The sequence below is a fragment of the Chinchilla lanigera genome, unplaced genomic scaffold (assembly GCF_000276665.1).
Source record: "Chinchilla lanigera isolate Chin_1 unplaced genomic scaffold, ChiLan1.0 scaffold00113, whole genome shotgun sequence".
In the NCBI taxonomy this organism is placed as follows: Eukaryota; Metazoa; Chordata; class Mammalia; order Rodentia; family Chinchillidae; genus Chinchilla; species Chinchilla lanigera.
Genome location: NW_004955514.1, coordinates 4113944 through 4134214, shown reverse-complemented (window position 1 = coordinate 4134214; position 20271 = coordinate 4113944). Strand labels below are relative to the sequence as shown.

General features: G+C 57.8%; 1 protein-coding gene across 1 annotated transcript in view; it reads right to left on the bottom strand.

Annotated features, from left to right (window-relative positions):
* Nucleotides 1-20271, bottom strand: part of LOC102010294 (chromosome unknown open reading frame, human C4orf50) — a 93961-nt gene that overhangs the window by 72681 nt on the left and 1009 nt on the right. Inside the window, exons 2-5 of the mRNA XM_005408860.1 lie at nucleotides 16915-17439; nucleotides 6977-7085; nucleotides 5248-5375; nucleotides 1566-3986 (exon numbers count right to left, since the gene is read on the bottom strand). Of these exons, the coding sequence (XP_005408917.1) occupies nucleotides 1566-3986; nucleotides 5248-5375; nucleotides 6977-7085; nucleotides 16915-17439 (3183 nt within the window). The remainder of the gene's footprint in view (nucleotides 1-1565; nucleotides 3987-5247; nucleotides 5376-6976; nucleotides 7086-16914; nucleotides 17440-20271) is intronic.

The following is a 20271-nucleotide window of genomic DNA, read 5'->3' as shown; positions in this document are numbered from 1 at the left end:
TATGTATGACTAATACCAAAAACAAAGACAGGAAAGGAAGAATAAAAGAAAATAGATGATGCAACTAGAAAATATAGCAAATGACTAACATTATAATACAGGAGTCTAACATAATATAACTAAAAGAAGAAATATACACAAATGCACACTGAGTTGGAGATTTCACAACACATCTTGGTAAATACAAGACAAACAGACAACACAGCAGTGAAAATATGAAGATTTGGTTGGCACCATTAGCCAGCTTGTTCTAACACTCACTAATCACAGAACTGTGCCCTGCCACCCTGCCTTGGAGAAAGCTGATGATGGACTGAAACCTCCACAAACTGTGAGCCATTGTTTACAAAACCCTGTGGATTATTTACCAAAATAAACCATAACCTGGTCAATAAAATGAGTCTCGACAAATTTTAAAAACTGAAATAATATAGCCTATGTTTTCTGACAATGAGGTCAAACTAGAGCTCAGTAGCAAAAATAATACAAATCCCCCAGAGCCTTCAAAAGTAAGAAACATACTTCTAAATCACCCAGAGGTCAGAGAAGAAATCACAAAGGAATGAAAGGAGAAGCGCTGGCAGTTTGGACTGAAGGGATATCCTCTCACCACGCGTGGGGGGTCTGGAGGGAACGTTGTAGCTTTAAATGCACAGATTGCAAGAGAAGCGGTTGGAAGCCAGTGATCTAAGCTTTCAACACAAGAAGGAAGAGGGGCTGGGGATTTAGCTCAGTGGCACAGTGCCTGTCTGGCAAGCACAAGGTCGTGAGTTCGATTCCCAGTACCGGGAAAAAAAAACCAAGAAGGAAGAAAAACCAAAAAGAAAGGGGAAGAAAGAAAACAGTGAAGCTATAAAAAAGAAGCCCAGAAAATGAAATACAGACAGGTAAGAAAATTAATAGAACCAAAAGCCGATCCTTGTCAAAGGGTGGCTAAAACTGCTGGGGGAGATGAAGGGGAAGGGAGAGGAGATCAAGAGGAGATGGAGAGGGAGAGGAGGAGCGGAGCGAGGGAGAGGGACGGAGACAGGGAGCGCATGCGAGGACTTCGCGCCCCGCCCTCACGGTCCCTAGGTACCAGCGGACCCACAAGAGCATCACATGCACACTGCGCGGGGGCTGCTGGACACGGGGCACTGTCACCGGGAGGGAAGTGACTCTGAGATGTGAGCACTTTCTGGGCCCGCTGCTCTGCCCACGGCAGCCCTCGGGACCCAGTGTGCACCCTGAGGACCTGCACTCCTGGGAAGCTTCCAGATCAGGAAATCCCGGGCCTGATCCTAAAGCATCAGTGCTCCCTGTGTGCTCCTCCGGACCCACCTGGAGGCAGGAGTGAGTCTTACTTGGCAGTGCGGAAGGGAGAGCCGGAGCCAGACCGCCTGGGTGTGGCCCAGCCCACCCTTCACTAGCTGTGTGACCTCAGGCAACTCCTTCGCCTCTCTGTGTCCATGTGGTCTCACGTGGTATATGGGGGTGCAGAGGGCCCCTCTTTCCTGGAACCCCTGGGGCTGTGCAGTGGACCCGGGGGCAGATCCAGCGCTACAGGAAGCAGCGAGTCAACCTACCTGGAGACCATTGCCAAGGCGCCGCAGAGCTCGTCCTTGGTCCACGGAACACCACTGTCTCTTCTCCTCTTTTCCCACACGTGCTTCTTTTCCTCCTGCTCCATCGATGCTTCCTTGCTGGGTGCCGGGTCCTGCTGCGTTGCTCCAGAGTGATGAAGGACTGGGAGGATCGGCACCACACGCGCAATCCTGCACATCTGAGGAAGGCCCTGTCCGCCCTCCACACACACCCACGTCCTCCTCTGAGGGTGGCCCTCGGGCTCCCAGGATCAGCTGCCCTGAGGTTCCACCCACCTGGACCTCTTTGTCTACGGTGCACAGCTCGTCCCCTGTCCTTGTGATGTCTCCCTGGGGGTGCTGCCCCCCACGCACCGAAACCCCCATGTCGCTGCTCATCCGCTCCAGCCCTCGGACCCGGCATAGAAGGTGTTCGTTTTCCTTCTTCAAGGCCCTGAGCGTGTCTTCTATGGCCAGCTCTGCATGCTTTATCAGCTCCTTATACCTGACCCCAAGCTGCGACGTCAGCACCTTGAGCTCCCTGCTGTCCAGGGTGACCCGGTCTGCCACGCCTCGGGACTCCCTCCTGCGCTCAGACACGGCTTCCTGCAGCTGTCCCAGCTCCCCCTTCAGTTTCTCGTTCTCCTCTTCAAGCTGCACGATCTTGCCGTAACTCTCGCGGTTGCAGTCCTCCAGGTCGGAGATGGCCTGCAGACACGGGCCCAGCTTGCCCTGCAGATGCGCCAGGTCCACCACCAGCTCGCGGTTCACCTGCTCTAGCCTGTGCATTTCAGCGGCGTCTTTCACCCTCGCTTTTTCAAGGTCGCACACTTTACGACGGCATCTGTCCTGGTCGCCCCGGAGTATGACGTTGTCATATAGGACCTGCCTTCTCTCTTTCTTCAGTGCGGAAAGGAGCTGCTGAAACCTGTCTCTTGCCCGCTCCAGCGCCCTCCGAGGCTCTGCAGGGTCTGGGCTGGCTGTGTGGCAGGTGGGCGCTGTCCCTGGAACACCTCTGCTGGGGCACAAGACCGCAGTCTTTCGCAGTCTGACACCTTCACCGTGCACCTTGGGCTCTGCTTCCGCAGCGAGACAGGCATCCCAGCCCTGGCTTGCCAAGTCCCACTGAGAATAAGTGCAATCCTCGCCGCTGCTGCGCCATCTGGGAGCAAAGCTCCAATTCTCTTCCATCGGTGCAGACATCTTCCCCCGGTGCCCCCCGCTGCCAAGCTGCAGGGTATGCAGCTGCCGGAAACAAGCCTCCACCTCCCTCTCAAACTCATCTATTTGGAGAGCACACCTGTCTCCTTCGCCTAAGGGAGAACTGGCAGCTTCACACCTGGTGGCTGGCACAGCCAGGCTAGGAGGCTGCGGCAGACTGTGCTCTCCTGCACAGGAAGGCACTTCCTGGCCCACGAGTGCCTGGGAGTTGGGCTGCCCAGGGACATGGCTGTGGCCCAGAATGGATGCGTCTCCAGGCAGCACCTTCTCCTCCTCCTCAGGTCCCTCCTGCGCCCGTTCCTCCTGAAGAGGCAGGGCTCTCCCCAAGTGCGGCTTCCGGTCCTTCTCATCCCGCAGCATCCTCTGAGGGGCCCTGCCCCGTCCCGCAGTGAGCTTCGGTGCTCCAGTCCCACGAGCCCTGGACCCTGTGGCCAGGAGCACTGCTTCCTCCTCTGAGGACGACAGCCCTTCCGGGGGTCCCAGGCCACATCCTTCCACCTTCCCGCTCTTACTCAGGGGCTGGGGGCCCTCCAGGGTCGCTCCCTGCAGAAGAGCCACCGGACAGTCCTGCTGAAGCCACGGGCAGCAGACAGTGGCCAGGGTCTCCGGAGCCCCAGTGTCATGCTGCCCACCCTCAGGGGCTCGGGCCACGCTCCCTGGGCTCAGGTCCTCGCAGCCTTCCTGCCCCAGCTGCCATTTGGCACCGTGCTTTCCCTCTGCCCGGCCTGAAGTCCTCCTCGCCTCCCCCTCCTCTGCTGTCCCCCCTGGGGTCCCTCCTCCCCCGGTCCAAGTGTCTCTGTGACCCGTGGGTCCCGTCCTCAGAAGCAGGTGGTTGGAAGGACATGTTGCCTCCTGGCAGAGGGAGACATGGCGGCTCCTTGCCCGGTGACAGCCCCAGCCAGAGTGTGCAGTGGGCTCGGGGGCTGGCGGGGGCCTGGTGTCCAGCTCTTCTTGGGCTTGGAGCCCTTCTGCAGAGGCCTCCTGGAGCGGCAGCGGCAGCAGGGTCACAGCGTCCCCAGCCGGCCCCGAGAGGGGGAGTGTGGATGGCTGCACCAGGACACAGGGCTCCTGGATGGCCTCAAGACTCTCTGAAACCTGGGCCAGGTCCAAGGGGAGGAGCGAGGCTTCCACAGACTGCCCTGGAGGGCAGCCACACACCAGGAGGAGCACCTGTCCATGCAAGCTGTGCTCAGCCAGGGAAAGCTGTGGGCAGAAAGGGGACCAGGTGTGAAGCAGCCCCACCTCCTCATCTCCAGAGGTACTCTAGTGCCCTCACCCAGCAGCAATGCATCCAGCTCTGCCCCACACAGCCCGAGCCTGCAGCTGCCCCAGGACCCTTGCACCAGCTCTTTCTTCTGCATAGCACCTCCTTCCCTTCATGTGCCCACCCGTGATTCATTCCCAACTGCGCTCAAATGTCACTTCTTCTCCATGGCCCCTGGTCCACTACAGCTCTGTCTGCCACTCGCCCCCTCATCGTCTCAGGTCTATGCCTGGGAAATGAGATAAGTGCCTGCCCCCCTGGGCCCTGTCTTTCCATCCATCCCATCACTCTACTGGGACCCGGGTGACACGGTGGCTTCTCCAGGATGCTCTGTGTTATGGTTTAGATCTCTAATGTTCCCCCAAAGTCTCTTGTGTGTGGAAGGTGACTGGATCACGGGGTGCCATGCGCATCAGTGGAGCCATCCATGCCTGAGCTCAGGGCTGACTGCGCTGTAGGAGGTGGGGTCTGGCTGGAGGGGTCACTGGGGTGTGACCTGGAAGGGTGCCTTCCTGTCCCCGGCTCCTCCTTCTCTGTGCTTCCTGGCTGCCGTGGCTTGAGCAGCTCTCCTTCACCACACCCTTCCAACATGATACTCCTGCCTTGGGGCCTGCCAACCATGGACTACCCTCTGAAACCATGAGCCACATAACCATCTCCCCCTTTAACTTGCTGATGCCAGGTATTATGTCCCAGCCACAGAAAAGCTAATGAACATACTCTGCTTGCACCGTGGGCCCCTGGTGAGCACACTCAGTACTCTTCCCACGTAAGGTAGATCAATGCCCTGTTCTGTTCAGAACCACAGAACTTCATTGGTGCTAGGGCTGCAGCACCAGCCAGCTAAGTGCTGTTCTTCAGCAAGGGGAAACAGGGACAAGGGGAGTGACCTGGGCCAAGCAAGAAGAGATCCCAGATCCCGGCCCAGAGGGGCAGTGTGGGGAAGGAGCCAGGAGCTCTGGCTGACCCCCGGAATGGGTATCCCAGGGAGTCCCAGCCGCTGGGTCTCATCCTTCCCCACATGGCAGCCCAGGCCCCACACAGTTGGGCTCTCCTCCCTCCACCGTCCTAGCCAAATTGCAAGATGTCACTTTCCATCCCCCCAAATCTCTTCCCAACCATTTCCAGCCTGTTGCAGTGGGCACACTGCTGTGTGTACAGTAGCACCAATGGGGCACACGCAACAGCTTCTCTCCTCACCTGTTCACAGTCAGACCCTGCGCGGTCTCCCGGGAACTCACTTGTGGCCTCCAGGGCTGGCACCATGACACGGGGGTCCTCTCCATCTCCAACACAGCCATAGCTGCAGGGTCCCTCTGAGAGCTGGCCTGGGAGCAATGCGACATAGAGGTGTTGTGGGTTAGATCTAAATATTCCTAACGCTCTTGTGCTCACGAAGGTAACTGGACCGTGAGGGCTCTGACTGTATCAGAGGATTCATCCAGCAATGGACTCGTAATTTGATGGCATTACTGGGAGGGATGGAAACAGGAAGTAGGGCCTATGTGAATGGAGTGGATCTTGGGGCATGACCTTGGGGCCTGTCTCGGGGCCCTGGCCCCTTCTTCTCTGGTTCTTTCCCTCTGTTTTTCTTCTCAGCCATGAGATGACTGTCCACCTACCATGATGTTTCTGCCTCACCACAGTCCCAAAAGCAATAGAGCAGATGACCAGGGACTAAACCCTCTGGAACCCTGAGCTGAAATGACCTTCTCTTCTCAGCTGTTTATCTCAGGTATTTTGTCACAGGCACAGGAAGCTGACTCACACACAAGGTTAGAGAGCCTCTCCTGGGACCCTCACCACAACGGCCACCACAGACTACCCCATCTTTGTGAAGATAAGATGGCCTGTCTTGACCTTGAGCACACAGTGGCTCCCAAGGCAACCTGATGGTCCCCACCCTTGTCAAGTGAGGAAACTGAGGCTCAGAGAGGGGGCGTGACCATCAACTACTGAACAGAGGACCCGGGTCACCATGCCACCTCCGCTGACCAGAGCACTCACACCTGGACAGAGTCCAGGAACCTTTCAGACCCTCACGTCCCCACAGCTGTCAGCAGAGTAGAAACCACCACCACCGAGGGGGTGCGAGGAAGGATGAACAAAACTGTCTGTTCAGACCGGACCCGGGCTGACTTCAGCTCTGCTCCCCAGAAATGGGTTGAGGGTGTTGTGGGCAATCAGCCAGGGATCCGCGGTGCTGCGGCAGTACAGATAATTCATGGTGCATATATACAGTGCAGGGCCACCTGCAAGCCCAGCTGTGCTTGGAGAAGCTCTTGCAGCAGGGAGCAGGCAGCCATGCCTGGCCTGTTATGAGAGATAATGGTACCTGGACCATGGCGGCACATGCTTGTAATCCCAGCTAGCATTCTGGAAGGCTGAGGCAGGAGGCGGGCTAGTTTGAGCTCTGCCTGGACAATTTAGTGACTTAGTGAGACCCTCTCTCAGAATAAAAAAGCAAAAGAGGGTTGGGGATGTAGGTCAGTTCAAAGGCCTGGGATAAGACACTAGGGAAAACGGACTTGTTAGAGATAAGGGGCGTCTCAGCCCTGGCAGTTCCCGGATGTGCCAAGTGCACGTCTCATTCCCTCACGCCTGCGCCATCCCCAAGTCATCATCCAGATGTCCTCTGGTGTGCCAGGGCCCCTGGCTGGCACCCCTCGAGGCTGCATTTGTAGCTGAGTCTTACACGCCCTTCTGGCACTGCAAACTCTGACCCCACCTTTACCAGCTGTGAGCCACCAAACAAGTGACACTACCTCTCTGTGCCTCAGTTTCCCCTCTGTGGCCAGGGAGAGACCGTGCCTTCCCCCTGCGTCGTCAGGACGCCATGAAGACTGAGCTAAGCCATGAGAACTGAGCTAACCCAGGGATGGGTGTCCTGCAGGCCTCCCATGCTCCACGCGCTCCGGCCCCCACAAACCTGCTGAGGGCCCTGGTCCTTGGGCCTCCTCCTGCTGGCCTCGGCTCCCGCAGGGGTCCTGCTGCCTGCACGGAGGCGCGGAGTCATCCTGCATACAGCCCTGGCTGGCCTGCGGGGAGACAGTGTAAGAGAGGCTGTGTGTCCAAGCCGCACCTGCGCGGAGGCCCCTCCACAGCACAGCGTCAAGCAGACTTCAAGGTGAGGAAACCGGGGCGCTGAGGGCACACAGCCTGGCCCCACAGCGGCCCTGTGCCCCTGCCCACCAGGCCACCCAGCGCCTACTGGCACCCGGCTCCTCTCAGTCAATGACAGGGGCAGCGCTCGTGTCACCGGAGTCTGTCCCACCAGCAAGGCGCTGCGGGAAGAGCAGCGTCTCCCAGGGGCTCTGTGCCCCACCGGGTCTCGCAGGGGGCAGGCCGGGTCCTGGGCGGAGCGCTCAGCAGGAGCTCGCCAGTGCGCTCCACGCTGACCCCGCATGCCGACCCACTTCTTCCCACTGCTGCTGGGGTGGGGCAAGGAGCTCACGGGAAACAAGAGGCTCAGGCAGGTCTTCCTGCCCCACCGCCCAGGGCACCAACCTTCCCCGACCACGCGCTCCTGGGGGTGGAAGCGGAGCTCGGCTGCTGTGTGCCAGACAGACTTCTCTCCCGGCACCTGGCTCCAGCTGCTCCTGCCCTTCCCCACCAGCACCTGGCAGAACCCAGAGCAGGCTGTACCCTAGGTCTGCGCTTGCTCCCTCCAGGTTGAGGAAGCAGGTGCCCGGCCCCGCCCACCCCGATGCCCCGCCCATCTTCCGAAGCCCCGCCCACTCCGCGCTGCCGTGGGAGACCTGCCTCCAGGCTGAGGCCGGGCCATGTGCAGCCCACAAACCGCGGTCCTACCTCTCTGACCTCGGCTCCTCGTCTGCAGACGAGGCTTGGGGACAACCCCTCCAGGAGCACGCTTGTCGTGACACAGTGCTAGATAAAGGGACTCGAGGACAAGCACCCAGTGTCCCACGGAAATGCAGGCCAGGTCCTCGGCGAGACTCCCCAGCCTTCCTCGACCCTCCCCCAAGTTCCGTGCCGTCCCCCGCCCTCACGGGCCCTCGTCCCCAGCCTGTGACATCCTCTTTATCTGACAGTTTGTGCCAGGTCTATTTCTGCCCACGAACCAGGGGCCCCCACCCTGGCCACAGCATGCAACCGCCCGGAAACTCCCGGCAAATACCACAGGGGGCGGGCAGGAAGGGTGACCGGGCAGGGAAGGAGAGCGAGAATAGGGCGGCGAGAGGGAGACGGGGATTAAAAATGAACAGGGAGAGAGAAGCTGGTGGGAAAAGGAAGGAATTGAGGATGGAAGAAGGAAGAGACCCGCGCGCGGCGGTGCAAGGCCCATTGCCACATCTCAAGAGGGCGGACCTGGGCACCACCGCGCTGCTCCCGGGTCCCGCTTGGATTTGGTTACAACACGCAGCTTGGTCTCAAAGCAGTTCATGCCGCGCAGGCTGAGCACCAGCTACGCAGCGGGGCCTGGGCCTGGGCCGGGCGAGGCCGGGGACAGACGCACACATGCCCCTGCCTCCTAGCGGACACTGCGCAGACGCCACACCGCTATCTAGTCTGCCCTCTCCATCTGCAAACCAGGCAGTCAGTCCTCAGAGGGAGAGCCGCGGGAGAACAGGACCGGAGCTCTGCTCTCCCTGTGCCTGAGCTGGACTCGCTCCGGGCCTCCCTGCACCGAGGTCCGCCCAGCCCTGTCCTCCCTGCTCCGCAACGCTGCAGGGGAGAAGCCTCTGCCTGGACTCTGCTGGCTCCCGCCTGAATGTGCACTTCTTCAGAGCTAGGCGGAAGTAGCAAATGAGCGACCAGAAGGTGCCCGGGCACCGGACACTGAGGTGTCAGAATAAGCCCCGGGCTTTTTTCTACGCAGAGACACTGCGAAAATTCTACTTGTACGAAGTGTAAAGTTCCACCACATGCATCTTTTTTTTTGGTCTTTTTTTGTTGTTTTGTTTTTCTTTTTTTAGTAACGGGAATCAAACTCAGTACCTTGCACTTGCCAGGCTGGCGCTTGTGCCGCTGAGCTATTTCAGAAGGATCATTTCCCGCTGGGTCCTTCACGTGCAGCTGTGTGCGGCTGCTGCCGTTCCCTGCCATGCTGTGCCTTGCAGTCAGCAAGCCAGTGCCCTCGGGTGGGACGTCGGGGTGGTTTCCAGACGGTGCCCGCCACAAGCCGCGCCGCCTGCACCCTGCGTCCCTCGGGTGCCCTCGTGAGGGGCACATGGTCAGGCACAGGCATTTGTAAGTTTTTCCACTCACTGGTGATGCCCCCTCAACGTGCCTTTTTGTACTCCCAGTGGTTCAGACCCTCCACAGTGGTGGGACCTGTAGATATTTAGCCAAATATAGCAGAAGTAGAATCCTGAGCAATCGTTTGGGTTTTGGGGTTTTTTTTTTTTTTTGAGACAAGGTCTCACTATGTAGCCCCGGCTGGCCTCAAAATCACAGGTGATCCTCCTGCCTCAGCCTCCCAAGTGCTGGGATTACAGGCATGCACCACCACATCTAGCTCCTAAGCAATCTTCTCTTTTTTAAAAAATTCTTTCACCCCACAAATGTGTACAATTAAAAATAATTTTAACTGAAAAAAAAGAGGAAAAGTTTCCCAACAATCCGATATCATTTTACTAGTGTAAGCGTCTACCTCAAGATTGGAAAAGATGAGCAAAATAGACCCAAAACATGCAGAAGGGGGGCAGAGACAAAGATGGTAAGGTTTGCTCTGACGCTTGTGCACCGTGGCTTTGACTTCGCGTGCATCATGGCTTGAAGGCTGTTTCTCCAAGCTCTTGCTCCCCAATGCAACCGAGTGTCCAAGTCTCCCCGAAATGAAGCCAGTCCTGTAGCTGCCACCAGGGGCCGCACTACGCCCGCTGTCGTGGCAGAGAGAACGGGGCTTGCCTGGCCACACCCCTGTCGCCCCCTAGCGGCCTGAACCGCCACTATCCACACCTGACCCTGTGTCCCCTAAAGTTTGGGAAGACCTGGGCCCTGATGAGGTCACCCCCAGCCCCCTGCATTGAGGCAGGGGCCAAAAGCTCCAGGAGTTTCTGGCACTGTGGGAAACCACTTTCTTTGAATTTCCTCTCTCCCCAGACGCCTTGCCGTGGTCTGTTCCTCGGGGGAACCTGGGCCCCTAGCAACTTGCCCCCAAATTGTACATCGTGTGACCCAGGCACGTGACCCTTTAGACTATGGGTTTGGGGACAGGGACACTAATCCCTGCTCTGGCTGCCTCACAGCACCCAAAAGATCCTTCTCAGAAAGATCTTTGCAAACATGATGGAAACAACACACCTCCTCATAATGACTGCCCTCACTCTAACTCACACCATGGCTCCCGAGCCAATGTAGGGGGAAAAGTCTGCACCCTTTTCAGTTTTGCTTCTTTCATTAGCCTGAGTGAGGGACTTTATCTCCCTGCCTCAGTTTCCTCATCTGCACAATGAAGTATTCGAGGATCGCAGAAGCTTGTGGGGGACACGGCATGCTGCTGGGCCAGGCAGGCCTAAGCCTCGGACATCCGCCTCAGTAGTGACTGTGTGTGGCATGCAGCCCCTGTGTCCCAACTTCTTACTGTGCTTCTTAGCACACCACTTTGAGGTCTTCCCTGGGCCAGAAGTGGGTTGGGGCCAATGCCTTCCTATAGCTGCCTTCCCACTGGATCACTTGCTGCCTAAGTAGGGGTGGGGATTCAGAGCTCAGCTGGACCCAGGTGGTGACAACGACGACGACGACGACGACGACGACGACGACGAGGGCCCCATGTTGTGGGGTGGGCAGGCTGGCACGGTGAGGATTAGGGCCACCAGCCTGGGTCCCATCATTAAGGAGGCTCTAACGAGTTGTCATGAAGTCAGGGAGGTCTTCCTGGAGGAGGCAGCATTCCTGCTGCACAGACATAGCACTAGTTTTGATGGAGTGGCCGTGACTGGCAGGGCAGCCTAGGCCTTTGGATCCAGGGAAGCTGCAGGGTGCACAGCTTGGCACACCCAGGGCCCGCAGAGCACAGCAGGGGCCAGGGAGCCACTGAGCTCAAGGAGGCATAGGCCAGAGTACCAGGGGCCTTGAATGCCATAGTTAGGAGGGTGAACCCCCCAGTGGGGACCCAGGGGTTTGTGAAAAGTTACCAGGACAAGCTTCTGAGGACCTGGTGGCCCCTCTGACAATGCACCAGCAGCTTCAGGAAGTCACGAAGGACAAAGACGCTCTGGGACCCTGGCTAGACGCCATGAGCATGGACCACCCAGGCTGTGCAGCTCCTGTCCAGATGGGGAGCTCAGCATGGCTTGGTAGCTTCCTTACCAGCAGCTCCCACACGGGAGTGTGGCTCAGGTTGCGTCCCCTGAGCGCTGGTGGCCCGTGGCCCTCTGCCACCCACCGTGCTCCAAGGACAGGCTGTCACCACCCTCTGGGAGAAGGGCAGGGCACTGGCACTCCTGCGGACTGGGGTTCAACCCCAGGCCAACCCCAGGACCTTCCAGGGTGACCCATGGGCTCCCAGCCCTCGCCTCTCCCTACCCGCTTCACCAGCTGTTCTGTCACGCGGTGTCTTAGTCCCCACCCTGTCTGAGTTCCAGCCAGAGCTGAGCGCGGGCACCCAGTGGACCTCAGGAAGTACCAGCCGCGCAGAGTCACTGGAGAGCAGAGAGTGCGAGGTACAAGCCTGGTCACCGTGTGCCGTGGCCTCAGCGTCTGTGTCCCTAGGTTGACACACATTCAACCCAAACCCGCACTGTGAGGGTGTTACCGGAGGTGGGGTCTCTGGGCAGTCATCTGGTCGTGGGCAGGGAGCCCCCAGCGCGGCGAGTGCCCTTCCTCCCGCCCTGCCCTGGGCACCGGGAGAAGGCACCACCGTAAGCAGGAGGCGGGCTGTGTGGCTCGGCGTCCACACCTGTCACAGATACCAGAGACACCAATTGGGAAAGAAGGGTTTATTCTGGCTCACGACTTTGGAGGTCTCAGTCCACGGTCTTCGGCACTGTTGCCCCTGGGCCTGTGGCAAGGCAGCCGCTGTGGCCACAGCCCGAGGGAGGTGCTCCTCCTGCCGTGCCCGGAAAGCAGAGGGAGCGAGGCAGAGGAGGAGCCGGGTCCCAGCGTCCCCTTCAAGGGCGTATCCCCGTGACTAACTCTCGTCTCCTAAAGGTTCTCCACTTCCACAGTACCATGGCCAAAGGCAAAGCCTCTGATACCGGGCCCCGGGGACACCGGTTCCCATCCCACAGGTGCCTTGATCTCGGACATCCAGGCTCCAGAAAGTTGCCAGACCTTGGCAGCTTGTACAGTCAAAGATGCAACGCCTAAAATCTGTGTGACCCTGGGCAGGCCAGGGACCTCTCAGTGCAATGCCTCGTGTCTGTATAGGAGGGCAAAGCCTGGCAGCAGTGCCTGGCACACAGCCACCCCGGTAATGTGTAGGACTGTGCACATCCACTGGGCACAGCTGCACACAGGGCCCAGACTCCGGTCAGCAAGAAAGCAGAGCCCACGGGGCTTAGCATCTGTGGGTCCTCATGATGGTGCATGCAGAGGGGTCCTTATGGGCTGAATTGTGTCCCCCACAACTCTTATGTCAAAATCTGACTCCTGGGTTTGGGGACTCAGACTATGACCTTATTTAGAAATGAGGTCATTGTGGATCTAATAGTCAAGATGAGGTCATAATGGAGTTCAGTGAGGTCATAAAGGGGCACAGTGAGGTCATAATGGGGTGTGATGAGATCATATGGGGTGTGATGAGATCATATGGGGTGTGATGAGGTCACAGTGGGGGTAAGATGAGGTCACAGTGAGGGTAAGACGAGTGTATAAAGGAATACAAAGAGATCATAACAGGTATGATGAGGTTGTAATGGGTATGAGGTCATAAAGGGGCAAGACAAAGTCATAATAGAGCACGACGAGGTCATAATAATTACAGGGTCAGCATGGAGGAAGACGAGTCACAAAGGGGTGAGATGCAGTCGTGATGGAGTGAGATCAGGGCATACTGAGGGCATGAATGGTAAGCGGTTAGAATGGGGCAAGACGAAGTTAACCTGGGATAGAATGGGTCTGTGGTGGGTAAGATGAGGTCAGGACGGGGTAGGATAAGGTCAGAACGCAGCAAGGCAAGATGCTAACGAATACTCTGTTTTTACACTGTGTTTATATTTTATTTTGTATTTATGACCATCGCCTTGGCCAGCTGATACAACGCTTAGGGCCTGTTTCTCTGGCACAGGTGTCAAAGCGAAAGTAATGAAATGACCTGCAAAGCCCACAGGCCTCAAGGTCAAGGGTCGGGCCGCAGGGCCCAACCTGAGTCTGCACAGCCTGTGCAGACGAGCCCCACCCAGGGGACGCTTGGTCCCTGCCTGTCCCCACCTCGACAACCCTTACCACGTGGCCTCATGGGAAGTTGAGGGGGGCTCCTCAGCCGTGGGCAAGAGCAAGGGTGCAGGCCACGTCCAAAGCCAGAGAAATGGGCCCGCAGCATCTCAGGGCTGGCACGGGGCCAGGCCCTTGTGACCCCGGTGGTGGGCTCCTCCCTCCCCTGCTCGTAATATTTTCTCCAGGCACCCTTTCTGTGCCAGGTATGGCGTGGATAGACTGTGGAGTAGATGGGGCACTGATCATGTGAGATCGGTGTCCTTGTTCCAAGAGACATGGGACAGACACACAGAGGAAGGAGGGAAGCACAGCTGAGCAGTGAGAGGCGAGGAGCAGATGTCTGCTGCACCATCTTGACTTCACACTTCTCCTGGACCAGACAGAACAAAGGTCTGTCACCTCAGGCACCCAGTTTGCGGTGCTCTGTGATACCCATCGCAGGACAATACCCCGCTGGGCTTTGCCTGTCCCTGGGGACCTGGCAACCTGGCCCTTGGAGCCAGACGGGGTGCCCCACCTTCTCCTGTCGTGCTCCTGAGGCCTCCCGTGGGCTGTGCCCCTGTCCCTGGACTTTCCTCTTTCCTCCCCCGCGGGAGCCCCCAGAGCCCCGGCCCCTGCCTTGGGACTGCTGCGGGTGCTGTCCCCACCCACAGGGAGGGCTGCGCTCTGTCTTCCAGTGCCAGGCGGGGCACTGGCTGGGACCACACTCCGTGGGCACCTCGGGGAGTTTTCAAGAGACTCTGATCCACACAGCCTGGAGAGCTCAAGACCCACGTGAGACGCAGCCCCTGGGATGCTAGGGCGTTCAAAAAGTTCACCGAGACACGCTGGCAAGGGATGCGTGGGCCGAGGCCGCAGAATCTACTGAGTCCGCCGTTACAGCAACCCAAACCCAGCAGGCACCAACTCCGGGTCCCAAGGAGGGACAGCGGGGCTCACAGCTCTGACCGGCCCGTCTCCCAGGGAGGGACAGCGGGGCTCACAGCTCTGACCGGCCCGTCTCCCAAGGAGGGACAGCGGGGCTCACAGCTCTGACCGGCCCGTCTCCCAAGGAGGGACAGCGGGGCTCACAGCTCTGACCGGCCCGTCTCCCAAGGAGGGCCAGCAGGGCTCACAGCTCTGACCGGGCCCGTCTCCCTGCCACCCAACACCTGGTCCCTAAGTCACCTCCCTCCCAGGTCAGTTTCTCTTTCTATCTGTGGGGGAGCGGCCCCCACCCAGGCTCCTCCAGGGATGCCAGGGGAGAGCTCGAAAAGCAGAGATGAGCAGCCCGCAAACCCTCTCAATGAGCCTTCCTGAAGAGGTGGGGAGCGGCAGGGCGCAGGCGCCGGAGAGAGGAGAGAGCAAGGGTCTCAGCCCACCGCCCCGAGAAAGCCAAGTCTAGAAAAATCACAGAAAAGATTCTGCATAACTATTTCCGTCCAGGTGAGATTTATTTTCCAAAATTAAAAGGAGGTGCCGCCATTAAACACACACTCTGTTCTTCTGCCTGATAACGTAATAGAGGCAGGATGCGCAGGACACACACACAAGGGACGGGGGGTGGGGGGGACAAGACAAGTGTCACCCCGATAAAGCCATTATTAAAAGGACCTCAACACAGCCGGGCGCGGTGGCGCAGGCCTGTAATCCCAGCACTCGGGAGGCTGAGGCAAGAGGATTGCTGTGAGTTCGAGGCCAGCTTGGGCTACATAGTGAAACTGTCTCAATAAAATAAAATTTAAAAAAAATAAAATGACCTGGGCAAGACATACATCATTATCTTGGGAAAACACAGAGCACGTCTGGTTCCGGGGTCAATCCGGTTGGTTGGGATGAGTGAGCCTCTTCGGGCTGGGGTTCCTAACTGCAAGTGAACCCAGAGAAGCGAGTCAAGCGAGAGCCTCCTTCCCGGGGAGCCGGCTGTGCAGAGGAACCGTGCAGTCTGAACTCAGAGGCTGGAGCTGCAGTTCTGTTCCTCGGAGCTCTGAGCCTCCGCAGAGCCAGATGCCACCCCCCGCCTCAGTCTTAAGGCGCATTACAGATGCTGTCCTGAGAACGGCCAGCAGGGTGCAGCCTCACACAGGGCAGGAAGATAGGAAACGCAGGCGCTCGCTCCTCCCTCCGCCAAATGAATGGATCAATCTGCAGCCTGCTCTCCCCAGTTTAAGAAGCTGGCTCAGGTGACACTTAGCAACTATGGGAACCAGGAAGGGGAGACCCCATAGGTCCCCTCCTCCGCAGCCCTGGGGTTTCCTGTGTGCTGCCACTGGGGCTGGAGCTGCGAAGACCAGCCAAGCCCGGGCCCTGCGCTGCAGGAGCACACACTCGAGGAAGAAACGGCAGAGCCCAGTAAGACCTGCCACCCCCTGGGGGTGAGGCTGGGTCAGGACAGCCTTGACACCACCTGAGAGGAGGGCCTCGTCTTGCACAAGGCTCGCACCCAGCAGAGACCCCTTCAACGTTGGCCAGAATGAGACGCTGAGGCAGGAGGCTCATGAATTCAAGCCCAGCCTGAACAACTTAGCGACCTAGTGAGAACCTGTTTCAAAATAGAAAATGAGCTAGGGATGTAGCTTAGTGTGAAGGCCTCAGGTTTGACCCCAGTGCCACACCACACACACACACACACAACGTTGGCCTGATGGGCAGACGGGGAAACAGATTACAGGAGACAGCCTGCGGGACTAGAGTGATGACGAACAAGAAAACGGCGGGTACGTGAGAAAATGATGGGGCACAGGTGACTGGATGGGTGCTGGGGTCTGAAATTCATAAGGAGAATCCTAGTCTCAAGGTGCTGGTGTTGGGAGGGCCTTGCAGATGTGACCGGGCCATGAGCTCCAGGCCCCAATGGATGAGGTGAGCATCCTTCTAAGAGACCCCTGAGAGGCCCACACTGCTCCCCCACACGAGACAGGAATCTCCACCGTCTGCAGGGCCTGCAGTTGGGCTGGTGGACGGTGGGAGGAGGGTCTGTTCAGAAGGCTCCTGCGGTGGGGTTCGGTCACTGCGCCCCCAGGAACCAAAACACTGTGTAACAAGGGGCTTGGTGGGCGGATGGGAGAAGGAACCAGCACACAGACCGGTGGGTGGAGAAGGAAGTGGAGGCGGACGGATGGGCAAGCAGAGGTGGGTGAATGGAAGACCACGCAGGGGCACAGAGTCGGGTGGGTGGGAAACTGACGGGTGCGCAGGCACCAGGACCGGCAGTGAGGCAGAGACCGAGGAGGGCGGGCAGAGCTGTGAGGAGGGGGCTGGGTGGGTGGGTGCAGATGGGATAGACAGAGGACATGGGAGTTCAAAGGTCAGTGACTGCATCAAGTTGCTGGACCAGAAAGTTCGAGAGAAGCCTAGGGCATGGTGGCCCACACCTGTAATCCCAGCACTTAGGAAGGTGAGGCAGGAGCACTGGCCCGAGCTGGAGACCAGCCTGGGCTCCAGAGCTCAAGGTCAGCCTGAACTACATAGAGCCCCTGTCTCCAAAGCAAAAAAGAGAAAGGGGTCCGCGCACGGTCACTCCTGCCCCGGGTTCCGGCCACTTACCAGGCTGGAGTGCCCGGCGCCCGGTTGCTCCCGCAGGCCGCGCTTCTGCTCGGCGAGCTCCTCCTCGCAGCCCCGCAGGCCGATCTCCGACAGTCGCAGCCCGGACACGCGGCCGCGCAGCTCCTCCAGCTGCCCGCGGGGCTCGTGCTCCCGCGCCCGGTGCTCCCGCAGCCTGCGCACCGCCTCCGCGCCCTCGCGCTCGGTGCGCTCGGCTCCGGCAGACAAAGTGTGCGGCTCCGCCGACGCCTTGGGGGTACCCAGACCCCGCGCCGGGGGCCCCAGTTGGGCCAAGAGGAGGCCCGTGGCGCGGCACAGGCGCCGCACATCCCGCTCCAGCCGCTGCACCTGCGCCCGCAGCACGCGCTCCTGGCCACGCACGAGGCACAGCTGGCGCCGCTGGCTCTGCCTGCAGCGCTCCAGGGCGGCCGCCTGCAGCCCCAGCGCCTCGTCCTTGCGCCGCAGCCGCTCCCGCCACCGCCACAGCTGCTCCCGCTGCCGCTGGGCCGTGAGCTCCTCTTCCCGGACCTACAAGTTGGCGGGATGGCGGTCAGGAAGCCCCCAGGGCGCGCGATCGCTCACACGAATCCTAGCTGTACCTAACACATCCATAGCTGAGCGCAGTGCCGGTTACTGCATTAAAATACTCCATCAAAACAGCACGGTATGTATTTCGAGGGCCGAGGGCTTTGCTTCTCTCTAACATTTTGCTCACGAGCCAAGAGCCACCTTTTTACCCCAGCCTAGTCCTGGCCTTGCATCCCCTTGGGCTCCTCAGTTCTTGGAAGGGAACCGCGCAGATAGCTGGAGGAGCAGGAGAGCCGAGGAGCCACCCCAGAACCACACACCCACACCACTTTGCAAATTCCAGAGCCGTTCAGAGCTCCCTGTTCCTCCAGATGCCCTGCCCAGCCAGGGGCAGCTGGCCCTGCCACCAGGTCACAGCAGCTGTCGTGACTGGGAGCGAGAGACTGTCACAGGCCCCATGAGACACACACAAATGACCGGCGCAGTATCACAGCCAGACCGAAGCCCACCATAAGGTTTCTCCTTTCCCATCTGACCCCTGCCTGTCCCAGAGATACACCTCCCCACCCCCAAGCTGGGAGCTGGCCTGGGGTGCACCACGACCCCAAATGCTGGGAGTCTGCCTGATTTTCAGAGTTAATTCAAGTAAAGAAGTGAAAGGATCTCTCTGTTTAGCTCTCTCTCTCTTCCCCTCCCGTTCCCTCCTTCCCTCCTTCCCTCCTCCCCTCCCTCTCTCTTCCTTTCTCTTTCTTTTATTTTTATTTATTTTTGCAGTACTGGGGATTGAACCCAGGGCCTGATGCACGTGATTCAGGCATTTTACCACTGAGCTACATCCCCAGTCCTTTCTATGTTTTTTTTTTTGTTTTGTTTTGTTTTGTTTTTTTGAGACAAGTTCTCCCTAACTGGCCACAAACTTTTGATCCCCCTGCCTCAGCCTTCTGAGTACCGGGGACTGGAGGTGTGCGCCAGCTCTGCACGGAGCTCTCTTCCAGCTGCTAGCACCTGCTGCTCTGGCCTCTGAAGAGCGTGGAGAGCTTGCAGGAGACACAAACAAGCAGACAGCAAACAGGAAAGAGACCGCTTGGGGAAGAGCTCAGGTCGGCTTTGTTTGATAGCTTTTTTGGCAGAGCCAAGAGGCAGATTAAAACTAGTCAGAGTCTCAGGAAGGAAAGCTGCCCCAGTTCCCCAAGTCGCACGGGCCGGGTGGCTGGGGCGCCGCGGCCGGGGTGTGTGAGCCCTTGACAGCAGGCAGAATGAGCCCAGGTCACAGAGAAAGGCGGTGTCTGTGTGCACACGCCACCTGGGAACACGGACAGCGGAGCAGCACTGTCCCTTGGTGCACACTGGGGACACAGGGCACGGAAAGCTCATCCACACGCACCTAGGAAGTTTATGAGTGTGATCACAGCATACAGTGAGAGATTTTTAGGTGGACAAAAGTTTATTTCTAAGGCAGTTCATCCCAGGGTTCACTACATTAGAGAAAAATTGGGAAGAAATAGACTTGTATAGAAATTATGATAAATTTCTATATTTTTACAATACTTAAAATGGCATTGCAGAAAACTATTTTAATAACTATGAGAGTTTAAATACATTTCTTTTGTTTTTTGAGACAGAATCTGGATATGTAGTTCAAGCTACCTTTAAACTCACTGTGTAGCCCAAACTGGCCTTGAACTCTCAGCAATCCTCCTGCCTCAGCCTCCTGAGTGCTGAGATTACAGGCGTGTGCTACCACGCCCAGTATAAATACATCTCTTAAAATTTACTACAGTAAAAAACACATTGCCATTAACTTCCCTCAAAGAACTCCTTCTTACTTTGAGCACACTCATGCAATCATTCGTGCCACTTTCCGGGGCAGTTCTGGAGGTTCACTTTCCTGAGTGTCATTTCATGGCTATCTTTATGCCCTGGATTGATTCAAAATGTTTATAGCAATTTGAATCAAATAAAAACATAACCATGTGTCCTCGTCCACCTTTTTTCACCAGATCTGGCACCATGTGACTTCTGGCTCTTCCCCAAAGTCAAAATGACTGTGACAGGAGTACATTTTCATTCGATTCAGGACATCGAGGCAGCCACGGTAGTATAACCAAAAACACTCACAAAAGAGGACTCCAGAACTGCTTCAGAAAGTGGCAAGAGGGGCTGGGGATTTAGCTCCAGCGGCATAGCGCCTGCCTGGCAAGCGCAAGGTCATGAGTTTGATTCCCGGTACCGGAAAAAAATCAAAAAAAAAAAAAAAGAAAAGAAAAGAAAGTGGCGAGAACAGTGAAAACAATGAGAGAAGCATGTTCAAAGGAAGGGGGGGCTTTGCGGGGGAGTCATGGCAATGTGTCTTTTGCTGTAATAATTGTTAAAAATTTAAACATTCCTTGTATTTGTTTATCACACCCTGTCCTTCAGAATACAGGTGTCTCCGGCAGGAGACTGGGGCGCTGGCCTGTGGCCGGGCTGAGGGGTAGCAGAGGGTCCCTAGGCGAATCCCCATGTTGCTCTGAACTTCTGCCCCTCTTCCGGAAATGGGACTGGTGACAGGCCAATTGCGGGTTCACACACATGCAAGAAGGCTTAACATTGTCCTACAGAAACACTGGCCCTTCCCAGCCGGTCACCCCTGTGCCCTGTGCAGGGCTATCACCCCTGCCCTCGCCTCCGCCACGCCGTGAACTGCTCTACTGCAGGGCTGCACCAGCGCCACCTTGGAAACGCTCTGAAACCTCATCACAGTGCTTTCCATGTAAAATTCCCCTCTGGACAGAAGGGAGCAGGTGCCGGGAGCCAAGGAGGAAACAGGCTGGACTCCACACGGAGGGCCGT